This window comes from Phyllostomus discolor, chromosome 10 (genome assembly GCF_004126475.2).
Source record: "Phyllostomus discolor isolate MPI-MPIP mPhyDis1 chromosome 10, mPhyDis1.pri.v3, whole genome shotgun sequence".
NCBI lineage: Eukaryota > Metazoa > Chordata > Mammalia > Chiroptera > Phyllostomidae > Phyllostomus > Phyllostomus discolor.
Window position 1 is genome coordinate 86,861,757 of NC_040912.2, and position 12,502 is coordinate 86,874,258.

The 12,502-nt window shown below is 43.5% G+C and overlaps 2 protein-coding genes across 2 annotated transcripts in view; both read left to right on the top strand.

Annotated features, from left to right (window-relative positions):
* Positions 1-12,502, top strand: part of LOC114508080 (olfactory receptor 13-like) — a 47,004-nt gene that overhangs the window by 7,497 nt on the left and 27,005 nt on the right. The window lies entirely within an intron of this gene.
* On the top strand, positions 6,267-7,513 carry LOC114507843 (olfactory receptor 2A2-like). The gene has a single exon (XM_028525863.2). It carries the CDS (start codon positions 6,316-6,318, stop codon positions 7,243-7,245), a length of 930 nt encoding a protein of 309 aa, XP_028381664.1. The 5' UTR covers positions 6,267-6,315; the 3' UTR covers positions 7,246-7,513.

Here is a 12,502-nt window from a genome sequence, read left to right on the forward strand (position 1 = left end):
TCAGTCATCTCGAATACCCATCTGGACAGTCAAAGGTATCAGAAGATCAGGTTAAAGCCTCCTCAGAATGTAGCACCAGTGGTGAATGCAACCCTAGGAAGGTGGTGATTTATCTGTCTGCTCATTTCTGTGCCTGAGAGTTCTGCACAGGTTATTACAAGGCAGGAATAACACAGCTCAAAGGGGAGAAGGTACCAATCCAATTAGCACAGAAGTATCAAGAGGTATGTCATGGCTTTATACAGGATGCAGCTGTCACTCTGAGTTGTCCCTGGGCCGCAGTGGCTCCTCCAGGTGTGGGGCACAGCTGCGCTGGGGCCGTGTTTCTTGTGCTAAATAAACCGTGAATGTGTCTGTTGTGTACATGCCCCCTAAACCTAGGGCCCCCTAAGGGTAATGCTCAGGGGGTCTGTGCATTTTGCTGTAGAAGGTCCATGGGCCAGGTGGGTGGACTGTGCACCCAACTGTTCACTCAGGTAAGTTTACATGAACTGAAAATGAAAAGACACTTGGAACACTGTAGTCCTGTCCCTGAGAGGGAGGCACAGGAGTGGAAATTGTGTTCTTCCGAGGTGGGGCTCAGAATTGCCCGGACAGTGTGGGGTGGGAGTTCTGGAGGTGGGTGAGCTGATAACAAAGACGCTGGGAGGGGGGTGTCTCCCTAAGGACCAACCCAGGATGTAAGGGGTGGGGACCCGGCACAGCGGGTAAGAAAAGGACTCGGCGGGCAGGTGGGATTCTGAGGAAGGCCTCCCAAGTCACCTGCCCCCTCGTCACCTAACCAGGCCTGGTTTGGGACTGCTGGGAAGGGATTTGGGGACCAACTGATCCTGAAAGGGGGAGGCTTTGGTGGTGGGCTGGACCCAGTCAGGGGAGCCCCCTAAGAGCAGAAGTCCCCTCATCCCCAGGCAGAGAGGAAGTCAGAGGGGGAAGTGAAGAGTGAAGGTGGAGGGACCACAGGCAGGACCACAGATGGTTTGAACACTCGGCCAGAGCCTGGTCTGCACCTGCGAGTCCTACCCTGAGGATGCAGCCCAGCCCACCGGGCCTGCAGCCCATGGTAACCCGGAGACACTACCACACACGGTGCTGGTGGAAGCCCGTTCTCACGTTTGTGTTCATCTGCTGCAGCGACAGGAACCTGAAACACTGTTGATGTCCCATGGAACTCACTCCCTTCCAGCTCGGACCCTTGCCAGACTGGTCGTCTGTCATTCCATGCAGGACACCCTTGAACTCTGAAAAATCACTAAGGACCCGAAGACACTTTATTTGAGTGTTTATATGTGTTGGTGTGTGTGTCACAGAGAAATGAAAACAGAGAGGTTGTTAAATATGTTCTTTTAATTCACTTAACACCATTTCCATTACATGTTAACATAAAGAATGTATTTTGATGGAAACTACCTTGTGTGGAACATGAAAACAGTGACAGGAGCAGCTGCGGTGTGCAGCTCCGGAAACCCTCTAAGTGTGGGGCGAGCAGAGACAGCTGGGCTGACGTCCCCTGCGCTCCCTCTGCTGCCGCATCGAACGTCACGGCGCCCTGGGGAGCCCCCCTGTGCACTCCCGAGAGGGGGAGGGTGAAGAAGGCAGAGCATCTGAGTGTCATTGTGGGAACAGGTCGGACCCCGCAGAGCCTTGGAAAGGTTCTCAGAGACTCCCTGTGGTCCCCGGGCCACACTCAGAGGACTCGTGACAGAGCACTCAGACTTGGAGCTCCACATCTGTGAAGGGAAAACTGTGATCACATTGAACTGTGTGGTGTCACTATAATGTTCTGGCACAGTTTCTGAAACATAAGAAGGACTCAGTAATTGTTGCTCATGGATGTCACAATCCTTCCTCCTTTGTACCTATGAACCCTGATTGCAGAGGGTGACACCTCCTGGCCTGGGGACCTGTTCTCTCTCAGGGTCACCCTAACAGTTTCCACAGAATCCCACCCTCTACATGATGTAGAGGAGCACAAGTTCATAATGCTCGTCATTTCAAGAGTGTGGCTGCCATCACTTGTGGTGTCTGTCTCAGGGTTACAGCCCCTGAGACCGCTGCAAGGTCACGCAGAAGCTGCACAGTGCTGACAGCCGCCCTGCCTGGTCCCCAGGGCTCTCCCACCAGGGACAGTCAGACCCGGTCTTCACTCTCCTCCAGAGAGGGAATCCAGAGAGTGTTTTCTTTTCCTGTGGGGAGAAGATAACTAGGCAGAATACCTTATGATCCTCGTGGGAATCTGAACTCTCAGTAGAAACCCCTGGGGTTCTCTGAAGGACTCGCAGAAAGGCCTGCGGCCCCTCTGGTGTCTGGGTCTCCACCTGCAGAAGCTGCACAGGGGCTGCCCCTGCTCACAGGGGCATCTCTCTCCCCCGTGGGGTTTATCCCAGGTCAGAGTAGGTGCTCATGGGAAAATCCCTTGCAGAAGAGACTGATTTGTGCTGGGAGGTCGAGTTCAGTGTGGGTAGTTGGGGCCAAACAGGAGAGCAGTAGGCACCCCTGAGACTGTGTGCACGAGACTGGCATTGCTGCTGCTCTGTCCTCCTGACTCCCACGGGGCACTGCAGGTCAGTGGAACCAGCACCTAGATTTCTTCCTTCCCCACCTTCGGGACTGTCTGCCTCCTGTGCTGTGAGCAGGGCCCTGAGCCCCCTCAGCGTCTCTCACACTTGCCTCTGGATGTGCTTGCCTGGAGGTGGTCAGAGCCAGCACTCAGTCTCAGCCAGGGCTTTATAGCCAGGCAGTGGCTCTGAGCAAGGCTCTGAGGAGCCAGATTCTGGACGGTCCAGGTTACCTAGCCTGGACAGAGAGAGTGATGTCCGGAAAAGTTCTCTCCATGGAAGAGAATCTCCCAAGAAGGGTGACAGTAAATCATTTCTTTGCGGAAACCAGGTAAGATGTAAGTTTACCATATAGTTACTTCCTTTCCTGACCATCCCAGGTAATCAGCTCATGGTGATGACTGTCCGACTGGAAATCACAGTGTGTGATGGAGAATTCTCTCTCCCATCATCCAACAGGACAGAATGAGTGCGAGACTCCCGGCCAGAGCTGGGGAAGTGGGGTACAACTCCAGAGCTGAAGAAACTCTGAGTCCCCGGACTGCCCAGGGGAAGAGCTGCGGCTGCCGCCCTTTGGGGGAACCTCTGTCTGTGTGCTCCTAGTGTTTTATTCTCGCCGTCGTAGTTTCTTCTCTGCTCCAGTATGTGTCTGCTTACGGGATCTAATGTGTCTTCCCTCTTATTTTCATGTTGCTTATTTTTTAATAGCCAAATGATAACAGTGGTAATAAAAATAAAAATAAAATGGTAAATACATCTAAAATAAAATAATCTATTTACAGAGATACAAAAAGAATAAACTAAAAAGTTAGTAAACAAATGTTCCTACTGACTACTGATAGATTGAGTTACATTCAACAAAACTATTATTCTTCATGTTCAGAGATTATATGTGTTTCAAACATTACTTTTGTGTCCAGCTGTGTTTAAGGAGAATTTGGCAATACTTTTGTGGCTCTCTTACTTTATATAAGAAAGGAGTATTCTTTAATTGTAGGAAAAATTAATATCACACAGTTAACTCACATTTACATAGAACCTTCCCAAGTGTACTCATATTCTTGAGAGTGAAAAGCTAGGATTTCATCTGTGTCTTCCAGGGATCAAGTTCTAACTGTGTGCTTTTCTAATAAAATAGAAACCGTGTCTTACTTAATAGACCCTGGCAAACAGAAGATGTTTAACATATATATTTTTTTAACTAAAAATAACAATAATCTATTTAACAAACATTTCCTGAGTGCCTATTTCATCTAGAAGTATACTAATGGTTATGAGACATAAAAATATGTAAGACATATAAGGATAAAAAGTTAATTATTTGGTGAGAGGGAATCTCAGCTTAAATAAGTGACATTTGATATGAATCTCTTTATCTTTGACATGTTCTGAAGTTTCCCCACACCCTTATAGTGAGGATATAACTGTTGTAACTGTTCAACAGAGTGAACCCGGTGAATTTAGGAGGAAAGGTGTCAGGGCTGTGGAGTTAGACAGCCTTCGCCCTTGGCTGTTTCTGAGAGAGCTATCTCCCTGCCACCAGCATTTTGTTGTTTGATCTTTAGATGCCTAGAGATAGAGTGGTACATGAACACAGATACATAAATTGTGTGACTGATTTCAATGAGCACTGTCACATCTCAGAATTTCCTAGAAGGATTCATGAGTCAAAAATTTACTCACTGAAGCATTATATTGCACAAAGCTAATGAGATAATAAAGAAAATATTTGTACTCAAGGAAATAGTGTGCAACTGTTCACAGCATGTTACATAGAAATATTTTGACATGGGAAATAGTTTCTGATATGTTTCTAAATGAAGACATGGGCAAACTAGCAACATTGGTTGATATATATAATTAAATTCATGATCCATATGAAAATGTAAAGTAAAATGGTATAATTGTATGTACACATTATTAATGATGCTTATTTGGTTTTTTTTCAGGGTATGACCTCTTTAGTCCTAAATAGAGTTTCGTCATGTTTTTCTAAGGGAGTTTTGAGACTTGGTGTCAGAAGCTCATACAAGGTAAGAACCACTGTATTCACACAATCACCCATGTTCTTAAACTCTAATCTTTAAAATGTTCAATTTTGTGATTTTTTAAGTAGGAATAAAACAATAATATAAACTTGGTAATTAACAATCTGTTACTTACAAATATATATTTTGCCTAACACTAAACTACTAAATAACATCAAGACCATTTCCTTCAATGCTAATGTTAATTTAGTGAATAATTTGACTCCATAAAAGGGAAGTCAGTTCAGCTGTTTTCAATTTTCAGAAACATGAGAATGTGTTATCCCAGGAACAATTTGTATTCCTTGCTAAATTTTGTGCTTGCTGTTTTAAAAGAGGACATCAGAAATGGGACAAAGGTCATGATAAAAGTGTAAATTATCGAGATTAAGATTCTGGTTTATGAATATGATTCTTCCCTCAAGTAATCAGACCCTTGGAGAAGAGTCTGTGTCCCTGGCTGAAGTGGGGAATGTGTAAAAGTGTGAAAAGCCATCAGAAGTAAGGAAGTGCTCAAAATTATGGAGATGTGTTAAAAAACAAAAGGACAAATATGGTAGGTTTATATCTAGAATAATTAAGAATAAATAAATAAAGAGAAGAAATAATTGTAATCCCTTGATTACAAAATTCATGAGTCCATACTGACAGACAGATGATAGATGCAGACGTATAAAGATATATAGATGATTGATAGATAGGTGGGTAGACGATAGAGCCTTTCCTTGTGAGGAAATTGACAACCATTAATGTAATAACAGTGATGGAATGAGAACACCATGTTTTGCAATAATGACTACTTTTCAGGCAAGATAATCAATAGGCACTGAAATTAGTGGCTGAGAAGCTCTATGAGGAACAGAATATTAGATAGTAACTTTAATAGATGCTCCAGAAATTACACTAGGGAAAATGGTAATGATTTCATAATGGAGGCACCGTGTTTACCCACTGATCCGAGTGAGTGTCACCAGTGACAGAACAGTGAACTCATGCACCTACCCATGAAGCCCAGTGGAGGATACTTAATTTCCCTGCAGAAAGGGAATAATCTCAATGAAAAAATGAGGAGCTTCCATGCAGTCCCATTTGGAGAACATTGTAGTGAAGAACTCTATAATCTTCCATAATTCAGTGTTCATGATGGCACAGGCAGACGGGGTAGCTATTTCAGATGAAAGGAGACTAAAGATGAATGACATTAAATATCACATGTCATTTTGGATTGGGTCCCAGGTGAGGGGAGCAGAGAGAGAATGTTACAGAGGAAAGAATCACGTCAATATTAAGTTGCCTGATTTTGATAACTGTGGTTAGATTACTGAATATCTTTGCTTTGGGTGGAAAAGAAGAGAAATTTAGGGGTACATTGGTATCATGTTTATTTATACTTTAATCTCAAGTGCCTCAGAAAAAAGTAATATATAATAATATAGAGAAAAAGAATTATATAGCAAATATGAAATAAATACTCAAATTTGTTAAATCTGCACATATGGGTATATTGGAGTTCTTTGCATAATTCTTGACTGTTTTCTATAAGTTTAAATTTATTTCATAGTAAAGTTAAAAACAGGTTACCAGTTTTTACCTGGGGGAGTAGGGGAATCTTTCAAACAGTGACAAGGATACAACCTTTCTCTGAGCTCATATTGAGATTAATTCCACTTTTTATTGCTTGTCCAGCCCTGCCCTTTATCACACTTCAGTTCTTGACCAGCTGCCTTTAAGGAATGGGGGGAAACCGGTCACGGGTCACAGAGTTCGTGCTGCTGGGATTCCAGCTCAGCGCACAGACGGAACTGCTCCTCTTCTGGGTCTTCTCCCTGCTCTACAGCTGCAGTCTGCTGGCAAACGGCATGATCTTTGCGCTCATCTGTCTGGACCACAGATTACACACCCCCATGTACTTCTTCCTCTCCCACCTGGCCGTCATTGACATGTCTTATGCTTCCAACAATGTCCCCAAGATGCTGGCAAACTTAGTGACCCAAAATAGAGCCATCTCCTTTGTTCCATGCGTCATGCAGACATTTTTGTATTTGGGTCTTGCTGCTACAGAGTGCCTGATTTTGGCGGCGATGTCCTATGATCGGTACGTGGCCATCTGCCACCCCCTCCAGTACACAGTCATCATGAGCTGGACTGTGTGCACGGTACTGGCTGCCATTTCTTGGTCATGTGGATTTGTCCTGGCTCTGATACATGCCATTCTCCTTCTAAGACTGCCGTTCTGTGGGTCTCGTGAGGTAAACCACCTGTTCTGTGAGATCCTGTCTGTCCTCAAGCTGGCCTGTGCTGACACCTCGCTCAACAAAGTGGTCATCTTCGCTGCTTCTGTCTTGGTCTTAGTCGGGCCCCTCTGCTTAATGCTGGTTTCCTACACACACATCCTCTGGGCCATCCTGAAGATCCAGTCTGGGGAGGGCCGCAGAAAGGCCTTCTCCACCTGCTCCTCCCACCTCTGCGTGGTCGGGCTCTTCTTTGGCATAGCCATGGTGGTTTATATGGTCCCTGACTCCAGTCAACGAGAGGAGAAGGAGAAAATACTGTCCTTGTTTCACAGTCTCTTTAACCCGATGCTGAACCCCCTCATCTACAGCCTGAGGAATGCCCAGGTGAAGGACGCCTTGTGTAGGGTGCTGCAGGTGAGGGCCAGGTGAAGGGAAAACTCAGGAAGTTTTCCCAATTAGAAGTTTCATATTCAAATAGTAATTGTTCAAATTCTAGCTCTGAAAATAGGGTAAACTTCCATGGAAGAGCATAGCTTTTAAAGTTGTAATGGGACAACTAAATTATTAGAATTTTTAGTTTTTCTTTTAAAAACAGTGAATTCTCATTTTCTCAAGCCAGGAATAGTATACGCAGAAGAAATTAAATGTGAGAAAATTATATCAATACACTTCTCTGGCTTAGATATTTGCCTTCTTATCAGCTTTTTGTAGCTGGAATCAGCACAGTAAAAGTAATGCCCTATGAGAGAACCTCCAAAGTGAACTGAAATTTTACTACAGAAAATACTGCAGAGTTATATAAATCTGCCTCACCAGTTGTGTGGTGAATGAAATCAAAGTTTAAAGAAACTCTAAATTCCTTATGAAATAATTTAGTAGCCAAGGGGAAAAGTTAGGGAAATGTGTAGTACAACAAGAAACTATGTAAAAAATCCTAAAATGTCTTAGAGGTCAAATGAAGGAAATATGTCAGTAAATGTTTAAGTGGTTCTAGAGGTAAACATTTTGAGCACTACTCAAACTTTACACTTATTCTTGGGTTATGATAATTTCTAACACAGCAAGATTAAATCCCCTGTTGAGGTTCTTGAAATTTTTCCCAACAATATTTCCTCAGTGTCTGAACCCCTCAGCTGAAGATGGCTTGAGGTAGCAGCAAGCAGCACAAGACAACTGTGACAGAGCTGAGTAGGCAAGGGGGGAAGGGATGTGGTGGGAGAGGATGCTGGGGAAGTGAATCCCTTCACCTTTTCACCCAGCCCCCACCCCCTCCCTCTGACAGCTGTCATCTGTTCTCTGTATCTATGAGTCTGTTTCTATTGTGTATGTTAGCTGATTGTGTTCATTAGATTCCACATGTAGATGAGATCCAGTGGTACTTGTCTTTCTCTGACTGGCTTACTTCCCTTAGCATAATGCTCTCCCAGATCCATTCATGCTGTCCCAAAGGGTAAGATTTCCTTTTCTGTGGCAGTGTAGTATTCCATGGTGTAATGTTCCACAACTTTTTTATCCGTTCATCTACTGATGGACACTTGGGCTGCTTCCAGTTTTTCCTACTGTAAACAACACTGTAATGAACATAGGGGTGCATGTGCAGGGTCCGGCAGAAGTAACACCTGCTTGAGTGTGGTTGGGAGGGTAATGATATGGGCATAATAATCTATAGTTTTAATGTGAACATTTCACCTAAATTGTCATGTGGTGTGCTTGAGTGTGATATTGTTATGTTACAGAATTATATGCTTATGATTTTGTAATAAGAGGTTTTGTAATAAAAATTTTGTAATACTATTTGTGCCCACCCTATATTCTCTCAAATTAGTGTTGTAGGCTTCTTTGGATTCATTCCCAGAAGTGAATTGGCTAGGGCATAAGGCAGTTCCACTTTTAATTTTTTGAGGAAACTCCATACCGTTGTCCACAGTGGCTGCATTCCCAGTCTGCATTCCCCCAAACAGTGCAGGAGGGTTCCTTTTCTCCACATCCTCGCCAGCACTTGTTGTTTGTGGATTTATGGATGACAGCCATTCTGACAGGTGTGAGGTGATCTACTTTGTGGTTTTCATTTGCATCTCTCTAATGTTTAGTGACATTGAGCATCTTTTCTTATGTCTGCTGGCCATCTGTCAGTCCTGTTTGGAGAAGTGTCTACTCAGGACCTTTGCCCATTTTTTAGCTGGATTGCTTGTTTATTGGTGCTGAGCTGTCTGAGTTCTTTATAGGTTTTGGACATTGTTAACACCTTATCAGATATATCATTGATGAATATTTCTCCCATTCAGTGGGTGGTCTTTTTGTTTTATTGATGGTTTCTCTTGCTGTGCAAACACTTTTCAGCTTGATGGAGTTCCATTTGTTTACTCTTTCTTTTGTTTCCCTTGCCTGAAGAGATGTACCAGCAAAAATATTTCTAGAATAAATATCCAAGATATTACTGCCTGTTTTCTTCTAGGATTTTTATGGTTCGGGTCTTACATTTAAATGCCCCAGTTCTCTTTTCAAAAATCTGAGAAGCCCTGTCCAGGTGGCTCAGTTGGCTGGAGCATCATCCCATGAACCAAAAGGTCATGGATTCAGTTCTCACCCAAGGCACACACAAAGATTGCAGGTTAAGTCACAAGTTGGGGTGCATGTGAGAAGCAACCTATCGATGTTTCTCTCTCCCATTGATGTTTCTCTCCCTCTTTCCCCTCCCTCTAAAATCAATAAGCATGTCCTCAGGAGAGGATAAAAACATCTGAGAAATGTATAAAAATAAAAATATGATTCAAGGAAGCCAGTGTCAGAGAAAATGGAAACTGTAGAAATACATTCCCCTCATTCAGTCACAACTCTCATAGTCAGAACCCAGGCTGCTACCAACTGAAGTGTTTGTATCTCCGTCTGTGCTTGATACACTGCAGTCCATTCTTTATTCTCTCATTTTTCAAAATGCAAAGGAAAACATCAAACTTTTCACTTTTCAACATAAAGTGCTCCATAAATACACTTACCAACAATTTATAATTATTTCCATCAATTATACATCTATTGCGACTTTCTGAATATCCATTCATTCTTGAATTGGGTATTTCCCACATCATTGAAACACCAACAACTTGAAAACGGATTTTCAGGTAATTTAGTTTGGGAGTCATTTAAATGATCAGTATGTTGATTTTCACTCATTCTGCTTTCAAATTGAAAGTATAATCAAATGCTACAGGACCTTGCTAGAACCACAGGAGCTATCAGTGCAGGTTGAAATGAGAGCTGTGGTCACAGGAAGTCCCTAGTGCTGACAGATAACGTACATACCTAAGAACGTGTTTATTGCAGTTAAGAGCTGGCTGTGTTGTGTGTGTCCTTGTCCCTTGTGTATATTTGTGTTTTGTGTATGTGTATTTTTTGCTGTGATCACATTTAGAAGTTAGAGGATAGTCACCTTGATAATGCAACAAAAACGTGTCACTTTGAGATGATGCATTTCCCAAAGTTATAGTTTGTTTGGTATCATAATCATTAATATTTTATTATTTATTGTCTTCTAATTTTTTATTGTTATAATTGATGGTCAGATGATGACAAACTTGGAAAACTATGTCCTAAACTACTGTTTTCACAGGATCAGTTGGCTACTAATTTTGTCACCTATATGTCAGTTTTCAGATTTTCTGATTTTCTGAAGATCACCTGCACCATAAAACAAAAAGGGAAGAAGAAAAATGCCAATATTTATGGATTGCCCAGTAGGCACCAGGGTTTTCACATCATTGCAAGCCATTTTTGATGTTCCTTGTCACCGTGGAAATGTAGAGTCACAGCACAGGTGGGCTTCTTCCCAAAACTTGATTAACTGCTCAGTCTTCCCAAGTTCAGGTCGTGATCCCAGAAAGTCAGGAATCACACTGTAATGAATGAATGAGTTTGTAAACTGCATGCTTTATTGATATGAGATTTCCAAAATAACATTTTGACTCCATTACATTCAGCATGAGATTGCAGCAGAGCACAAGTAAATATGACAAAGTCTTAGGTAGAAGATCCTCTCCTGGTCCCAGAAGAGGCATGAAGCTTAGAGGGAAAGCCACCTCAGAAAGGGTCCTTTGCTCCCCACCCTTGAAGGGCTGGACTCCCACTTCAGGATAGAGACTAGTGGGTACCTCCAATGCTTTGTGCCCTGGAAAATCCTCTCCCAGGTAGATTCTAATAAGCCCCATGTTGACACCTTGACCATACTCTGGAGTCCCCAGGCCACCCACTACTGCCTCCATAACCCGCTGTCTACAGCATCTCAACACCTTGAGTTGCCCCTTGGACTCTGCTGGTCTTTCTGGGTCCTTTCTGGCCATCTCTGCTGTGATTCATGGGACCCAGCTTAAACATCAAGGTTAATGCCAGGAACTTACTCCTTGTCACACTGGTTCTGCTTCCTTAGGGGTTCACCTGGACCAGGTTTGGGGACCAGGGCGGTGCTGGGATGAGAAAAATCCAAATAGCACTGAGTATCCAGGTTGGGTAATGAGTGCTGTCATCTCAGAGCAGTGCTCTGTGGCTGTCTGTGGCTGTGTGTCCTGTGGGCTCGAGAGCAGAAACAGGAGAAGAGAGTTGCTCTGTCTCCTTCCCGGTGGCGGGGGCAGGCAGTGCATGTCAGGGCCCGCCCTCCAGTGAGACCCAAGGGCTGCCACCTAGGTCGAGCCCATTAAAGACGAAAACCCCCTTTTCTGAGGATTCTGCCCCATTTTCAATCAGGAACAAAGGGGAGGGTCTGCAGTTCCCACAGGAGCTCCCAGAAGGCAGGAACCTGCCCACACTTCAGGTGCTTTCCCTTCTGAGGTCGTTGGGGACAAATGCAGGTGCTAAATAGGTTGACTACTTTTACTTTACTTCCTTGGTGTGAATGCCTAGCTCACTGTTTACAACCTTAGGGGTAAGCTGCTGAGCCAGTAGCTAGCCAAGGGCAGAGCTGGGCATTGGGTCTCAGAGAAACAGTTTGGGCTGTGTATGGTCCCCAGGAACTTTTGAGTGTTGGGCTGTGAATGATGTAGATGTACAGACTGTTTCCATGTTCTCCAGTGTCTTTCACCTGCACTCACCTGGTTAGTCCAGGTCTGTGTCATTTCCCTCAAGAGAATGCCTCTCCTGACACAGGACATTTTACCAGACGCTGGAGGTGACTAGTAGAGTGTGGCTGGCTCTTCTGCCTTGGAGGCAGATTGACTTTCACTCATTCCTTCTACTTCTCAAACTCAGTGGTTGGGGATGTGCCCACAGATTTTAGGTGGCCTCTGAGGGTGTTACCATAAAGTGTACCTTCTAACCCACTTGAGGTGAGGTTGGCCACTTGCTTCCTAAGTCCCTCTCAATCTCACACTGAGAGTGAAGAGGAGACTTGATTGGAAAAGTTAATGTGTGCCCTTCACTTGGGGAGCAATGATTACTCAGTGCTACTCTTTTCTCCACTAAAATTATCTTTAATATGAAAGTTGAACAGTCATATTTAACAAAATGATAAATTGATCAATTATTCCACTTAACTCAATGAGCTTTATATACAGTCATTAAAATGATACTCGGAGAGATTTTACAGATAGATAGGAAAGAGTGATCATAAAATAGAAAGGAAAACATGAACCAATAATTGCAAATGCCCTGTGATTACAATTAGGTACACATATATGCACTAAATAGAGACATCTAAGAC

Coding starts and splice junctions, on each gene's coding strand:
- LOC114507843 (XM_028525863.2), top strand. CDS start 6,316: ATGGGGGGAAACCGGTCACGGGTCACAGAGTTCGTGCTGCTGGGATTC.